The sequence below is a fragment of the Poecilia latipinna genome, unplaced genomic scaffold (assembly GCF_001443285.1).
Source record: "Poecilia latipinna isolate Pla-1442-1.1 unplaced genomic scaffold, P_latipinna-1.0 Scaffold485, whole genome shotgun sequence".
NCBI classification, from domain to species: domain Eukaryota; kingdom Metazoa; phylum Chordata; class Actinopteri; order Cyprinodontiformes; family Poeciliidae; genus Poecilia; species Poecilia latipinna.
Window position 1 is genome coordinate 274,867 of NW_015113101.1, and position 16,960 is coordinate 291,826.

The 16,960-nt window shown below is 39.5% G+C and overlaps 2 protein-coding genes across 4 annotated transcripts in view; one reads left to right on the top strand and one right to left on the bottom strand.

Annotated features, from left to right (window-relative positions):
- LOC106951988 (BTB/POZ domain-containing protein kctd15) overlaps positions 1 to 5,444 on the top strand; it is a 36,326-nt gene extending 30,882 nt beyond the window's left edge. For all 3 annotated transcript variants that reach the window (XM_015039805.1, XM_015039804.1, XM_015039806.1), the window contains exon 5: positions 2,837 to 5,444. In XM_015039805.1, coding sequence (XP_014895291.1) covers positions 2,837 to 2,995 — 159 coding nt within the window. In that variant the 3' untranslated portion in view covers positions 2,996 to 5,444. The remainder of the gene's footprint in view (positions 1 to 2,836) is intronic.
- A 3,134-nt stretch (positions 5,445 to 8,578) lies between these two features.
- The window catches only part of LOC106951989 (transcription initiation factor TFIID subunit 4-like), a 102,602-nt gene continuing 94,220 nt past the window's right edge, over positions 8,579 to 16,960 (bottom strand). The window contains exon 14 of the mRNA XM_015039807.1: positions 8,579 to 11,904. Coding sequence (XP_014895293.1) covers positions 11,731 to 11,904 — 174 coding nt within the window. The 3' untranslated portion in view covers positions 8,579 to 11,730. The remainder of the gene's footprint in view (positions 11,905 to 16,960) is intronic.

Here is a 16,960-nt window from a genome sequence, read left to right on the forward strand (position 1 = left end):
GAAAAGTAAGCAGGAAAATCTGCATAAGTCCCATCCACATAGGCTGGGATGTGGAGGCCTGCGGTCACGAGAACGTAGTGCAGAACAGAGCAACCAGACATGTTTGTGCTTTTTAACGCGGCGTATTCCTTTCTCTTGTCAGCAGGGATTGATTTCAGGACATTGTCCTGTGGACATTAGAAGCCTCAGCTTGGGTGCAGCCTAATTATTCTGTGTATTGTTTATCCCCCTATGGCACTAATTCACTGTGACAAAACTGAACGTGAACTTTTTTTATGGCATCTTATAGTCATTACAGTATCCTTGAATCAGTTACATTCATCTATAATAATATCCTTAAGTCTTTTGTGCTGCGGTGCGTTAATCATAAAAGTGTTTTCAGACTATCTTTATTGATCAGGCCCTTCTCCTCTGTGACCAAATTGCGCTGCTGAACACGACGGAGTCCCACATGTGTTAAGAGATGATTGGGAGAAAATGCAATGTGATGCAATGATCAAAGAAGGCTATGTAATATCATTTCCATAATCGTTAGGCTCCTCCGTCGCCTGTCATGGATTCTGGAGTGTTTGATGCTTGGGCAGGTCTCTTAATTAGCCACCCTCACCATCAGCTGTCTGCCGCCCCTTCTGTCTCACAAATTACTGAGTTTGTCACCGTCGGATGGCCAGAGGATGAAAGTGGGGGAGGGGGCGGACTCTTCAGAGTGGTCCGCTAAACTTACAAGCAGCACATCGATCCGCATTTTGGCTTTAATGAAGACATGCATGAGCGGATGGGGGGGGCCTGTGGCTTGCTCAACAAGTTTCTGTAAGTGTTTATGTGTGGTTTCTACGCAAGGCTGCAGGCCTTCGACTTGGAGGTCCAAAAAGCTCACTTTAGCCAGGGAAGGGGCTCACGCTTCTGTAATTACAGAGGTCTTCCTTCACCGTGAGTCTACGTGTCAGCGTGTGCAAGCTTTAAGAGAAAAACTTTCTGTTTGGATGAACCTCCCTGCCTCTGTGTCTGGCAGAACGGGTTTGCCCTTGGCGAGACCTTTCATTTCCATGCACTGCACACTCTGTTCAAAGGAAGGGGGAATAAGTAAATACACACTACTTCTCTCGCTGGGATTTAGATATATACTCTCTCCAAAAAATAAAAATAAAAAAAATAAAAAAATAAATAAGCTGCATCCCACACGAATTACAGCAGACGAGGAGAGAAAAGTGATGCAGGAGTTCACGTGTCTGAGTGTATCTCTATTTGGTGTGTAGGTGTGCATGCATGCTTGTGCGCGTGTGTGTGTGTGTCAGGGTCCAGACTGGAGGGCTAACATGCATCCCCATCTCCTGCTCGCTCCCTGCAGCTCCAGCACTTTGTCCTCGCACCGATCAGCCACATCTCCCTCCTCATCCTCATTCGCTGCACGTCGTTTCCTTTCCCTCTCTCGCTCACGGACCTCACTCCTTCCTTCACTTCTTCCCTCACCCCAGCCTCATTACTCAAATTAGGAGCTCCAGTAATCACCGCGCTGAGCTCCAGTCAGGCCCCTTAACACACTCGGGCTCTCCACATCCCTTTGAGCTCCTCCTGCCCTCAGCTCAGTGGCCGATCCGGCACGAGTCGCATAAATATTGCAGAGGTGGTGTGATGTTGGGAATGCCCTCTGGTTTTTATCACTTTCTGTGATTGGATTGAGAAAAGGTTTAATGGCATGTGCTGCATGTTGGAACTGATGACTATCTGAAGAAGTTCAACACTCCTCTCACGTCTATTTTTCTAAATATTAATTTATCTCCTGTAACTGATTGGTTGCTCCTTCAGAGTCCACACAGTACACGGCTAAGATCTGGGGAAGAAATTAGAGAAAAAGCAGCAACATTTATATGGACTATGTGGCATTATTTGCTTAATTTACTCCCTCTGATCACTGTATGTGTTATTTAACTGAAAGAGTTTCAGCATGAAGCAGAAATTAAGCTGCAGAGGAGGTTTTTGTGTCCAATTAAGTTTCCAGAATGACCCTTGAGCTCAAATATTAACCAATCACAACAAATAATGTTGCTTGTAGGGCTTTACAGAGGTGACCCTCCACACAGGCACCCAGAGTTCGATTCTGACCTTTTGACCTTGTGCTGTATGCCCATTTCACATCTGACTGCTGTCAATAAAAGGCTCTAGCGCCACAACATTACTGACAAAAAGAAAAAAGCTTTAAAGAAACCAAGGAATTGTTACTGATGCTTGCAAAAAGCACTTGAAGTTCTGCCACCGCAAATGCAAAAAGGTGGCTTTGTGAAACTCCACTGGGACTTTAACTGAAGTCAAGAGCTTTGATTTGATTGGACCAAAAATTAGCTTTTCGTCAACAAACTCACCTGTCGCTGGGTGTATTTTCAGTGTGAGGTTTAACTGGTGCAATAAAATATGAATTTATTTTCAGGTTTTTTACCAGGGGGTGTCAATAAATTTTCTTGCACCTGTTTAGTCCCACATCAACACCTCTAAGTAACATTAATTAACATGTGATATTATTTTTTGAACCAGCGTAAAGAAGCGTGATTTTAATTAATTTCTGTTTTTATAACAGGTCTCGTGTCAAACTATTTATTTAAACAACAATTTTATGTTTTCTCTAATGCTGATCTGATATAATTAATGCTCTAAAGAAGTTTGTTTCATTTCACTTTGCAAAAATTAAGCAAACAACACCTCAAAGCATCACAATTAATGCATTTTCTACAAAAAGTTGCTCACTGTGGGTTTCATCCTTAACACAAACATGAGTATTTCAAAAGTTATGAGTAATAAATGGTTGTATTTAACACCCGATCGTCTTTTGACTCGTGTGCAGGTTCTGGAGCGTCTTTTCCAGAAGGGCTTCAGCGTGGCGGCGTCATGTGGAGGCGGAGTGGACTCGTCCCAGTTCAGCGAGTACGTGTTGTGTCGCGAGGACCGGCGGAGCCTCTCAATCAACACTCCTATCAGGATAAAACAGGAACCCCTGGACTAGAGATTTTTTTTTTTTTTTTTTCCGGAGGTGGAGAAGGACTGGCAACAAACAAACCCTCTCCTCCTCCTCCTCCTGCTCCTCCTCCATCTTTTCACACCGTCCCCATCTCACCTCCACCCCCCTCCCCCTCTCTGCACCAGCTGGACCACAGCCTCCCCTCCAAGAACATAACTAAGTATTAACAAAGACTTTTAACCTCACTGACTCTGCTGAACTCCACGGGGAATGTAGGACCAAACAGAGGAGGAAAGCATCAGCGACAAAAGGTTTTTCATTCTGTTTGAAAAAATAAAAATAAAAATACCCAAAGAATCTGTTGGACCGTCGGGTGCTTTGGCATCTCGCAGCTCTCTGTTTTTAGCGCAGATTTACTGACTGATTTTCCCACAGCTACTTTAAGAAAACAATGTACAGCAATCTGCACCACCTCTGTCATGCAGTCCTGTTTCTGTGGGACCAGCATCCGCTCTGACTGGTGACACGAGGGGCCCACCGTGGCCCAGGGAAGCTTCAGCAGGCAGGATGTTTTTAAGGATGACAAGATAAGGACATCATATAATTTTGCGAGGCCCCAAACCCCCGTGACCCTGTCAAACCTCAGCGGACTCAGCATTGTTTGCTAAACTGTTTCTGTTTTCCTTGTCCGCTTTGCTGTTTTTATCATCACATGGTGTACACAATTATTATTAATAGGATTATTTTTAATGTCTCTTTCCCCCCCACCCCTTTTCTCCAAAATGAAGGATGTACGAACATTGTATTCATTAGGCTTCGAGAGCTTGCGAGGGAGCGTTTCTTGGCAATGGCTGCAGCAACTCAGATGTCTGCAGGCTATGTGGCAAAAGCAATCTGACTGGCAATGAAATCGGAGCCAGAAAAAGTCCCATTGTTCGAGCAGAAATGGAAGAAAACCTCGACGTTTCCACATTGTTTATAGTCAAATGGGTTGTGCACATAAAAAAGAAAGCTGCTCTAAAATTTCTGCTTATTTTCTATAAAACAGACAGCACCATGAAAACATATTTACCCCCTTTTTTTGTGTTAAATTTACTGCTTCAGATAATTAAAGAACTTTTAATATGAGACAAAAATACCCTGAGTAAATGCAAAATACAGTTTTTAAATGATGATTTCATTTATTAGGAGAGAAAATCAACCTAAAACAACCATTTAGCTGGGATTAACCACATTTTGGTTTTGTTTTACTAGCTACGTCCAGCTGTGTAGGATCAAGAGAACATGTCTAACAATATGAAGCAGGCTCAAAGAGTTTGTAAAAGCAAGACGTCACACCCTGATTAAAAGAACTTCAAGAACAAATGAGAAACAAAGTCATTCACATCTATCACTCTGGGAAGGGTTACAAAGCCACTGTGACTCAAGCAAACCATGAAATTCATCCTGAGAAATCGAGTTTATTGGAAGAAATCTCAGGTGGAGCATTGAAGGGAGATGAGAATCAAGTGGAGTTACATAGGAAGGCTAGGAAAGATTCAAATCAACATCCAAATCGTTGCAGGCCTCACTCGAATCAGTCAAAATGAAAATTCACGATTCAATGATAATAAAGAGCCTGGGTAAAAAAGAAACAAAAACTGTCGGGTAATTACCTGCTCACTCAAAACAAGGTTGTTTTTTTCCCCCTTAATAATAATAATAATAATTTTAAAAATTGATTTTTGCATTTAGCATTGTTATCTTTGTCTATTGTTAAAATTACTTTGCTGATCTGAAGCATTTGAGTATGATAAAAAAAAAATAAAAAAAGAAGAAATCTGGAGGAATGTCTGCTCAAACTGTCTCCCGTTTAGCACAAGTTTTAGAGCTGACATTTAGTGTGTCTCGGAATCAGCAGGAGATGTACTTTAAATGCTTAATGTTTGTTTGCACTTGACGAAGTTTACCACAGACCTGCCCGGTCCCACTCGTTCTGAGGAATCATTACAGCCCAGCAAACAACGCCAAGTCAAGCTGTTTTATGTTTAGGTGTGCGTTGGGTTTAAAGTACTGAAAAACACGGAGGAAAATTAGGCATCCAACAGAACAAACTGTGCCAGTTGTGTTGATTGTACGAGCATCAAGATGTTCTTTGAGCCACGCTGCATTATTTAAAACCGTATGAAGGACGCAAACATTTGATCCTCCAAGTCCTGTCAGTTCTGTTTGAATATTGTCACTTCTGAGTCCAGATTACTTCAGAGGTTGTTCACACATTACATATGGCAGAACCTAAAGTTGAACTGCTCTCCCAGCATCAATCTGTTGTTCACAAAGAGGCGAGTGGGCGGCATTTTAGTCGCTCCTTCTCTTCTTCTCTTGCTCTTACACTCAGCATGTCTTCGATCAAAGACAGAAGCAAGAAAGTTTTCACGCTTTTTATTTGTGCATAACTTAACTATGCTGTTTCTTCCATTCCAAAAGCCAGAGTTGAAACAAAAAAAACAAAAAAAAAGCAGCTTAACTCTGATCTTTGTTGGTGCTGGCAGTTTCTTGATTTAAACTGGGTTTGTTTCTTTAGTTTTTCATTAAACTTGGGTTCTGCAGTCTGAACAGGAGCAGAGAGTGGATGAAGTTTCTCACAAAGCAAACCGTCTTTGTTCTGATTTGCTCCTTTTGGATCCAGTTGCCTCAAAGGGAATGGTCAACCATGCTGTTTTTTCATGTGGAGAGAGGCATGTCGGGCTCTCTCTCTCTCTCGCGGAGCTCCCCCAGCCCCTTCCTGCCTCCCCGTTTACAGAACGCCCTCCTACGCCGGACCACACCGCAACAAACCAAACAAACTGATGAGTCAAAACACGAGCAGGCTCACAACGTGCAAGGCAACTCGACTCTGCAGCTGACCTCAACTTACTTTGGTTGTTCTTACCGCTGAAGGTAAAACCAATTTGTGCTTCAGTAATGTAAGACTTAAGGCATCTCGTGTTACCTTTTAGGAGCTGAAATTTGTGATTTTGAAAAAGAAAGATGCTCCCTTTTAGACATCTCGACGCATTCGGAACAACTGGAAATTTTTCGGACACCTTCCCTGTTGTCGGCCCTTTTCAGATGAAGCGCTCGTCAGTATTCACGTGGCTTTCACCGCCCCTCCTCGGCGGCTCAGTTTGTACAGTTACTGTGTATTGAATTGTCAGGACTCGTAGGCCTTATGGGACCTTCGTGTTTTTGAGAGATCTCAAAGCCACTTCACAGTAAAGAGTTAAAAGAAAAGTCAGAACATTACATTGTGTACATATGGATTAAAAAAAAAAAAAAAACATTTCAAAGCGTATAATAAGGTGCAAATGTATATTATTTAAAGTGTTTAAAACAATTAGACTGTGGTATTAAAGGGCATGTGTTCATTTACAGTGTCTCCATTTGACTTTTCTTGCATATTTGCGATAATAAAAGGATGTACTGTATAAATTAACTTTGTCTCAGTCACTCTTTTAGAAAGGTTGACAGTTTTATAACAGCTTCCAACATCTAGTACTGTTTACAATGACAGTATTTACATTTAGAACTTTGTAAAGTTACAACCACAAGCACCAATGTGTATTTTGCATGGAAGACAAAGTAGATGAAATTTCTAGATATGTTGCAATTATGGCTGTAAAACCTTTAAGCTCTTTACTAGCTTACAAAATATAATTCTTCATTCTTCTTTTCAGAACAACTCAAGTTCAGTCATATTGGATGGTGTCTGACCTCCAGTTTTCACAGATTTGCCAGATATTCATGTCTGAGCTTTGACTAGGCCAATCTTATACAGGGATATGCCTTTACAATGTAGCCCTGGATTCATGTTCATATTTTTGGTGAACCTTTGTCCCAGTCTCAGGTCTTTTGAAGCGTCCAGCAGACTTCATTCGCCTTCCCATCGATGCTGACCAGCTTCACTTCCCGCTGCTAAAGAAAAGCATCTCCCTAGGATGATGCTGCAACCACCATGCCTCAAATGATGTGATCAGGATGATGTTCAGTATTAGTTTTCTTCATTGCATATTGCTTTGTATATGGGCCACAAAGGGATTCGTAACACTTTAAATGGGACTTTTACAGATTTAAAGTAACTGTTTGGTTTCACCCTTCAATAAATGTTTTCGAGTGACTAACAGTAATTACGTTTAAAGATTCTCCTCCAGAAATAGCCATACTCTTTCCATTGCTACACAACTAGTTGAAAAATGCTGTGTCAGATGTCTAAAATTGGGGACATTGCATTATAACCTGCTGTGCTTTAAACTTCTCCATAACGTTGCCCCAGGCCAGACAAACATCTGAGATCTTCATAAAACATCTGCACTTAAACTGAGCTTTAGATGAAACAAGAAGGGACTCCATTTACTAATTAGGTAAAGTCACCAAATCTTTTTTTTTTTTTTGAGGTGGCAGCTTGAATGGTTCAGAATACAAATGAGCACCACAGTTTTCAGTGTTTTTTGTTGTTATTTTCCTTCTACTTCACATTTTGTGTTGGTCTATCAGATAAAATACAAAAAAGAAAATCTCTGTGTGGTGAACTTTATGTGTTTACTTTGAGCAGATGGAACCTAATCCAATTTGCCAGCCAGATCAAACGCACGAGTGTCTCCTGCTCGTCTCTGTACAAGGAGAAGGATTTTCATGGTCCAGCACAGCAGAGGGTCGAACTGAGAGGCAGAAAACAATAAGCTTTTCCAAGGTCTGAAGTAAATGGTCAGTTATTCTTCTGCTTAATTAGCAACAGAAACCTGGGAGGGATTTTGATAGCTGGGCCAAAGTGCTTCACTGATTTGGTATTTTCCTTGGAATTTTACATTTTTGAAACTATATTTTTCAGAAAACTGAAAGCTCTCAGATCACATGCTGCAGATTAAGGACCAAGCAGAGAAATGTCCCGTAGTGTGGTGACTTTTAGGGGAAATTTATTTTTGGAAACTTCTTCCTTTAAGTTAAAAAAGTGAGCAAGCAAATGGATTGTTTTCTACAATTTCCCAAAGCAAAGATTCACGATCAGCAATAATAACCGTCAACATCTTATTTCGTATAATGCACCTGTGTTATGCCAACCTGCAGACAGTTTATTACCAAGTATCTTTACTTCAAAAGTCTTTAAGCACAATCTTCATTGTGCTTTTTAAAGCTCGACTCTAATAGACTTAGACCGAGATCAAACATGATGTGACAATTCACCAAGAGGGAGAGAAAAGTGTTACAAGTGTTTTGAAGCATGTTCCAGTTGTGCAATATTTTTTGAGAAGTTTTTATGTAAAAAAAAAAAAAAGGGGGGGACAGGCAAGTTGGGATTTGCAAAAGATACTGGGAACTTGTAGTTTTACAACCCAGAAAGTAATAAATAAATGTAATGAATCAATCTGCAAATAGGTTTAGGAGGAAAATATGCCTCAATTCAGGGGTGTTTTTTTTTTTCTTTCAACAAAACATGAAACAACAGAATAACTGCACAGAAAAGAGCTGTGAATAGTCTGGAAAACTCAAATAAATGAATTAAACTAAAGAAAGTAAAAGAACAAACGACCCAGGAGCATTTATACGTACCTCACATTTCCCTCACCTTCCTGTTTTTCATGTAAAGAAGCATTTAGGCAAAGACAAGATCGCTCAGTTTAGTAAACAGCTTATTTATTCCTTTACAAAATAAGTACGAATACGAAAGTTTTGTTTTTTTGACACAAACAGGAAATTTTCCAGATATGTACAAGAGTTTACCAAAAATAACGTGGTTCTAATAAACATACAGTTTTGTAAACAATATTTACAAATCATCCTTGCAATGTAATGCTATTTCCAAGAGCTGTTTACATCAGAATTATTGTCTTCTTATTTTGGCTAAAAAGCTGTAGTAGCAGTAGTAGTAGTTGTTGTCGTAGTAGAAATGTCCTCTTGTGAAGCCATCGGAAACAATAAAAATCATTGAATAAAAATGTCACCGGACCAACCACAAATTGGTAGTGCTGTGCTTGTTTCTAAAATGTTTTGGACTTCAAATGCATGAGTTAAGCATAAAAGCCAATCCTCCCAAAAAATAAAACATATGGTGAAAACTGACAGAAACTAGCAATAGTGCTTACTATTTGCTATAATACAGCGACAACTTTTAGCTGTCGGGTAAAATAGATTTTAAAAAGTGCTGCTTAAATTTATGATGCACAACAATTGCTTCAAATATCCCCTTTACCCACATAGTTAAATAAATTTTCAATCTGGCAAGAAAAGCTGCATAGAGGCCAAGAAATCTAGTTAGATATATATTAAAAAAACATACTGGACAATATTACATAATACAATTAGGATTGTTTAAGGATTAAACAAAAAAAGGCAAATATTTAATATGGTATGTAAAACATTTTCTGTCACAGAGATCAGTCCAATGAAAATGAAAAACTAATCTGGAATCATAAAACTGCTTCCTTCTATTCTTTTCCACTTTACTTTACTTTAACTTTACAACCGTTACTCATTTGGGTGAAAAATACAGAAAATACAAGTGCTGCACACCATAACAAATATCCTGCCTTCACCATTCAGTCACTGCGAAAGCTCGGGCACAAGGGACAGAACAGTTACATATGTTTTCTAAACATTAGGTGACGTACAACACACGATAAGTCGGGAGACATGATAGAGGAATGTCTGCTTGCCTTCTGCTTACTTCACATTATAAGACGATACTGACCCAGTCAGCGAGGCTGATTGAAGACTGTCTGGATTTGTTAAGTGGTCGTTGCAGGTAACTGCAGGAGGATGAGGAACCGGGGGGATTTGTCATGTAACGATACTCTGAAAGCACGTCCTTTTACAAAACATCAGCTTTTATAATATTCACACAGAAATCACTTTCTTTTCTTACAAAGCTTGTGATAAAAATATACATGCTGTAAAATAATTCAAAAAGAACTATTTACATATACAGCAAGGAAATGTAACAGAATGATGTGCATCTTAGTGGCTTCGAAAAGAGTTTTTAAATTCAATTCAGATCATGTATTAATATCAGTTCATTATACACAGGAATGTATTTCAAATAGATATGTTAATTTTGATGATTATGGCTTACAGCTAATAAAAACTGTATTTAAAACTAAGAAAATTAAAATATTATATTATTACTAATTATTATTATTAATGGACAAATAAAATAGTAATTCCTAATTCAGAAATGTTACGCTAAGCTACAAGAAGTTCTTGCTACAGAAGACAGTCGTTCCCAGAGTGCTACATTCAACAATATCAATGGAAAGTTTAGTGGAAGAAAACATTGCAGAAGAAAAACAAAAGTTGCACAAGAAACTGGTGTAGCTTTAAGTGGGTTGTGAAGCAAATCCACACTGTCAAAAAAAAATATAAATAAAATGGTTTAACAACCATGCTGGCCAGCAATTTTGCAAAACAAATATCTTAGGGGATCTGCAACCTCAGTAATTCATAGAACTATCCTTGCCCTGAATTCAGCATAATGAAACTCATTTAACCTACAAATATAACAAGACCTTTTTGGAAATGTAATTACATTTTTTTTTAGAAATGAATACTATAGGGAATGTTTTGAGATTTCTACAGAGCCACCATTTTATTTTTAGTTTTTTAAAAGAGAAAAACATAAAACTTTTGCAAAAGAGGATGGACGCTATGTCTTTTACAAAAAGTTATGCAAGTAAAGCACAGAATTTTGAATCTAATGACCACAAAAATAGATTAAAATTGCACTTTTGGTGCTTCTCTCCCATTTAGCTTCTCTAGGCTGGCAGCAGCAATTAGCAAACACCAGATGGAACTGCATGTTTTCTAAGTTTACCATGCAAACTACTTCGCAATCCAATGCTGTTATAAACAGCATAATGGAGAAGCATTGCTGTGCTGAAGGATCGAAAAGGGAAGGAGCTTCTTAAAGAAACAGACACAAATTTTAAAGTGTGAGACATCTCTGATGCAAAGTTAAATTCCTCTTAAGTTATTTTTGACATAAACAGCATTTTCATAACTACTGAAGGTAATATAGTTACTTGATTGTGCTATAAAATGGCAAAATGTGTCCGGAGAACATATGAAACAGCCCCTTTAAAATACTTTTTCGTTGACATTATTCAACATTCGAATCATCCGTAAGCCATAATCGTCTAAATTAACAGAAAGAAATGCTTCAAATGTGTCACATTGTGTAAACTGAATCTACTGAATCTTTCAGAAGTAAACTAACAGTTCAAACACGTTTTGATTTATTAAGATGCATCAGTATTTGGAATCTGTTCTCTGGAGTAAAAAGTCCATAAAGTCTCAACGTTTGAGCTCAGTTAGACTACATTCATTGACCCGCGTCAACAAATAGCTCACACAAAAAACTAGAGTCTGCATTGAGGTGTGAAAGTAACCATCTGAGTCTGCAATTCCTACGTACATGGTTTCTGGAGGTTCTGACACCAGTGTGAACTAATAAAAAGCAACCGAGAACACATGGAACAGGTTCGGACATCCTTCATCTAACAAATCCAACACAAAGTACGTGACGTGGCCTTTAAATCGAAGGATCTAACTACACACTGTGAAGCTAAACGGAGAGCACAAGGAACAACAACATTTAGCTTTTTTTTTTTTTTTTTTAACTAACCCTCTGTGTGTTAAAAGCTACGTCGAACATCACTACAGTACATATAGAGACACAGAGCAGAAATATTAGACCTGATCTGAAGGCACGTGGCTGGGAAGGAGGAGGTGGAGAAGGTGGAGGTTGAGGTGGGTGCTGAGCAGAGCAGAGGCTACTTGAGCAGTGCACGGTAAAGGAGGAGGGAGTGGGCAGTCTCTCTCTCTTGCTCCATGTAGAAAATCAAGTCCCTGAGGTTGACGCGGGTGATGCGGTGTCGAGTATACTGGCGAGATGAGGTGGACGGGGCGGAGGAGCACGCTGGGGAGCCGGCCGTGCTGCTGGAGACCTGGAGACAAGAAGTTCTCCGGTGAGGAGGAGGAGGAGGAAGATGTACAGCGCCTCGCTTAACAACTCATGCCATTTGACCTTTTTCTCATTTTCCCTCATTACAACCACAAAGTGAGAATACCTATAAGGTGAAGGGAGGTAATAGTACCAACTCTGAAAAGTGTGGTGCATATATGCACCTGCCCTTTAATCTGATACCCCAAAATGAAATCCAGTGCAATCAATTACCATCAGATACACAACAGACAGTTAAAGATAAAGTAGAGGAAAATTGCAAACTACAGAGATATGGACATCTAACTATTGAAAATGTAACTCTGAAATTTATAGTCAATATGGGCCAATGTTTTTTTTTAGATCACAAGAATAAAAAATTAATAAATAAAGTTACAGTCCAAGACTTTATCTGCTTTTGGAGTAATGGATTCTTCCTGCTGATTGGCCATTCAGTCCATATTTCACTATTGTGATAAAGATAAAAGTAATCAGAGCAGTTTATTACTTTAATTAGGTAACTGTGTGGCTATGACTGCATGACACAGCAATCATAGCCCCACAAACAGTTCTTTAGGACACCAGTAACATAAAAAAGTATGATTTTTATCACTAAAATGCACACATTGAAAAACATAGTGAAAATAATCCTAAGAACAATGACAGTTTTGTTGTCACAATAAATTAATTGGAATTTATTGTGATGACAATAAATGAAAAAGTTTTCATGATAAAAAATGTATCAAAATAAATGACAACACAATAAATGTCTACCCAGAGCTAGGACGCTGGTTTTTTTTAGCTTTCCTTCTAGGGTTGATACACACATTTTGCACCACAACAGAATTATTTACTCATGGAAAGAGCTGTGCTAGACACGCCAGTAAATTCTCCTCAACATCTGTCTGTGCCGAGTTCAGTGAAACCGCAAAGAACCTAAAACGTCTGAAACAAAGCATCTTAAACAGAGGCAAGAAAAACGTCTGGCCAAAATCCTGACAAACATTTCAAACCAACCGTCATACATGGGGGTGGAGGGCTGATGATTTGGTTAGCATGTTGGAGTCTTTGAGTCTACCATGAGTTCTCCTGAATCCCAAAGTAATCAAGAGTCAAAAACAGAACAATTTGTCTGACGGCTAAAGCTGGGCCACGACTGGATCACCAGCAGACAATTATCCCAAACAAAGCAGCGAATCAGCAACAGTCTGACCAGACTGAAGTGTTTCAATGGTCTAGTTAAAGGTCAGACATCAAACGGCCTGAAAGGATGAGGTGGGACCTTTAGAAAGCTTTAAACACACACACACACACACGCACACACACACATATCCACTAACATGAACTGAAGAAATGGTGTAAAGAACGTGGTCAAAATTTCAATTTCATCACCTTAGTCAGGTTTTTAAAGTTGCTGACTTATGTTCAGACGAATTATCTGTACCTCACAGTTTTTGACATAAATCCAAACCACTTAAAAATTTCTTTTAGAGAACACAAGTTCCGTGACTTTCTAGTAGTAAATATTTATTTGCTGGTACTGACATGAGTTCTTTATGAAAACTAAAAACATTACCAGTTGTGATGTTTGTCTCGAGGATCTTAAGAGACTATTCTGGTGAGACTTTTCTCACCCGAGAGCAGGGCAGGGCGTTCAGAGGAATTCCTCCTTATTTTCAAGGAGGTCTTTGTTACTATGCAGGGTTTGAAGGAAAAACTATTTACATGGTAAAAACAAACCGCATGAGTGCTAGGAATGAAGCAGTAGTTGTGTTTCCAATTGACGATATGACATCATCTTTGTTGAATGGCAAACACATTGACAGTATCAAGAGTTAAGAATGTTGCGGCCTCAAAGCGAGTATACACCTCCAATTAGAGAAATTAATCCCCTCTTGCAGAGCATGAATGAGATCAAAAGATGGCATAATAACATCCAGATATTCAGGTGCACACTGAAACCTTTTCTTCAAACAAAGGCTGAAAAAAATATTTACAAAATGCTGTCAATAACCAGGGAAACCGCAGGCACAGTCAAAAGACACCTTTATGCTGCCTGGAATACGAAAAGATTTGTAATCTAAACAAACAAAGCTTCTGACAAAGATAAAAACGCTTCATTTCAGACAGCAAAAGTTCACTTAAAGGAAAAACTCTGGAAAAACAGAAGGAAGGAAGGAAGTTAGGAAAACAGCAACACGGAAAGAAAGGACAGTGAAGGACATGAGAAAAGAAGAATAAAAGTAAAACGAATGGACAAAATGCTAAAAGAAAGAAAGAAGAGCACAAGGAAGAAAGTAAAAACAATCTGAAGGATGGAAGTAAGGGCACAACATTTAGCCAATGGAATAGGGAACAAAATCTGGAAATACAAATGTATGCTCTTATCCAAATCTGGAAAAAAAATATGTGATTCAAATTCCAGACGTTTCAGGACCTGATTCTAGCTTGTGAGGACAAAAAAAAAAAACCCAAGGGGTTCTCCAAGTGAAGCATTTGTCTTCTTGCTCTGAGTAAAACAAGTTTGAATGTGAAAAGAAGTAGTCATAAAAAAGATGAAAGGCACAACCAGAAGAGGTAAAAAAATATTATCTTACATGGTCATTCAAATAAATTCAATCTATTGTGTTGTGACAAAAGCATGCTTTTCATCAGGGTCAGTGTCTGCTGAGCCACACACTCCTTTTCTGTGTCACCTTCACAAGCTGACTGAACAAACAACCTAAACTCTAGTCAGAAAGACACAAGAAAAAATGTTCAGAACATAGTTTATTCTGGTAAAGACATTTCATTCTTCACAAGAAATTCAAATGCAGAAATTCTTGAAGGTTCAGCAGAAAAGTAGGACAGACTCCGCTGCTGCTTGTCGACATTAGCTTCACACACACACACACACAATTCACATCTATGACCAATAATGCAAGAGTAATCTGACATCACATGAGAACAGTTCTGACCAGACGTTCTGTCCAGATCAGGCTGTAAGACGAGCTAAAGTGAGGTCTGCAACAAAATGATGACATCATGCAATTTCTGCCCTTCGTGTTTATTTACGTCATGTGTGTTATTTTTCAATCTTTTGTTCTCGATTTTTTTTTAAATAAATTTTATTAAACTTTTTTTTTTAAAACTTTATTTTGCAGTTTGAGTTTTGAAGAAAACCAGAACAATGCAGTGGTCAGTGGTGATTTAGTTAGAATTGAAAAGGAAAATAAAGTCATTTCACATAGCTTTTTATCTATTTTTTTCCATGACTTTCTTGGTTTGTTTTCACTGAAATCAAAAGCTCTGTTGTAGGTCTTTGTATTTGAGCCAGAAAAAATATGAATAATGTAAAAACGAAAGTGTATAGAGAAGGTGAAACAGGTGAAACGATGCATTTACATTGGGACAAAGCCAGCAAGTGCCCACTTGAACCCAGGCAGAGAGAAATAAGACAGACGTTTCAGTCAGGAACACCCTCTCCCAATTACGTTGATTGCAGCACTCTGTAAACAAACTGTACACACCAGTTTTAATTGCAAACATACGATGAGTTTGAATTTACAGGAACCAAACCAAAACCCTCCAGCACCCGCCCTCTCATATGCTTGGTTGTGCGTACAATATGTATGACGATGCCGTGTCTCAGATTTCCCCTCGGTAAACTCTCTGACCCCTGGATATGACTTGACAAGTGAAGCTAGTCAGGCCACTGTTGCTGCCAACTTACTTTAGCAACATGTATCATCTTCTGCTGCTGGTCGAGGGGCACATGGGTACAGCCAGCTCATCGTTGCCCCGGGCCACACCAGACCCCTTCACTCTGGGGAGCTACCCAGGCCTAATCAGGTCAATCATGGCTGACCACAAGTGAAAGATGGGCCTGCCTACTGCCATGACAATTACTGCCAGTCAGGAGTCAGGCCGACGACAGGGTCAGGGATTATTTCCAATCAAAGCCATCCATCCACCTGGACAGATGTGCAGACGTAGCCACAGGCGGCCAGTCGGTGCTTCCACTGAAGTGGATGAAGGTAGGTAGTGCACTGCAGCTCCCAGAATGCCTCATTTCCCTCAGGGAAAAGGGCAGGCTTTAGTGAGACACAAACGGAAAGGTCAGGGCTTGTCCAGGAACTCTCACGAAACGGCATCGTCACCCTTTCCTCCTGTCTTCATGTGTCCTCCACACCAAAATAATAAATCAGGGCTTTTAAGGAGTTGGCCTCGTGTATCTATGGAGACCAGGCTTTTCACCGGTACATGTAAGGAATAATGTGGAGGAGGCACAGCGGATGGGCGGGGTAAACATCGAAGCTAAACAAAGCAGATGGCTGAGTGTCAGTTAAAAAGGAAAGTGAGACATCAACAACCACGCTCTCCTTGTCGCTAGCAATTACACACCAACCGTGTTTGAAATTCGGTGGAGAACAAAGCAGGCAGCCTTTGTAAGTTTCGCAATGGATGAAAAGGAAAAGCAAAGAGAACAGAATATGCAGGAGAGCCGCATCACTGAGACAGCAGGGCAGAGCAAAAAGCAATGTCTCAAAATCAACTTGGCCAAGAAAGATCCATGAGGCAAAAAACAGCATCTGTCATTTTATCTGTGATGGCTGCTGCAAGGCAATATGTCATATGACATATCCGTCGTACAGAATGTGCAGGGATACTTCAATACATCTCTTCAGACGTTTGACTTGTTCACATGGGGGGACATGGAGAAAAAACACAGAGAATAGAACCTAAGGAGAGCAGAGCTTTTAAAGCCTGTTTAAATTAAGGCCTCGTAAATGTTTTTAGTCCTCAGCAATGTTGTGGTGGCATGCATACAAATTGTACCAATTAGACAAGGGCTGGTATGAGACTCACAGTATGAAAACTGTTAGTAGAAATGCCATATTTCTAATGCATACATGCAGAAATTCAGAGCAAATTTGTTCCTTAATTGTTTTTATTTAAAAGAGAAAATAGAAATTCACATTTTAGTTTCCACTTTCCATTTTGACTGGTTGTGTTTGTCAAAAAAAAAAAAAAAAAAAAAATATGGGTTNGGTGCGAAAAAAAAAGGGGGGGGGAGGGGG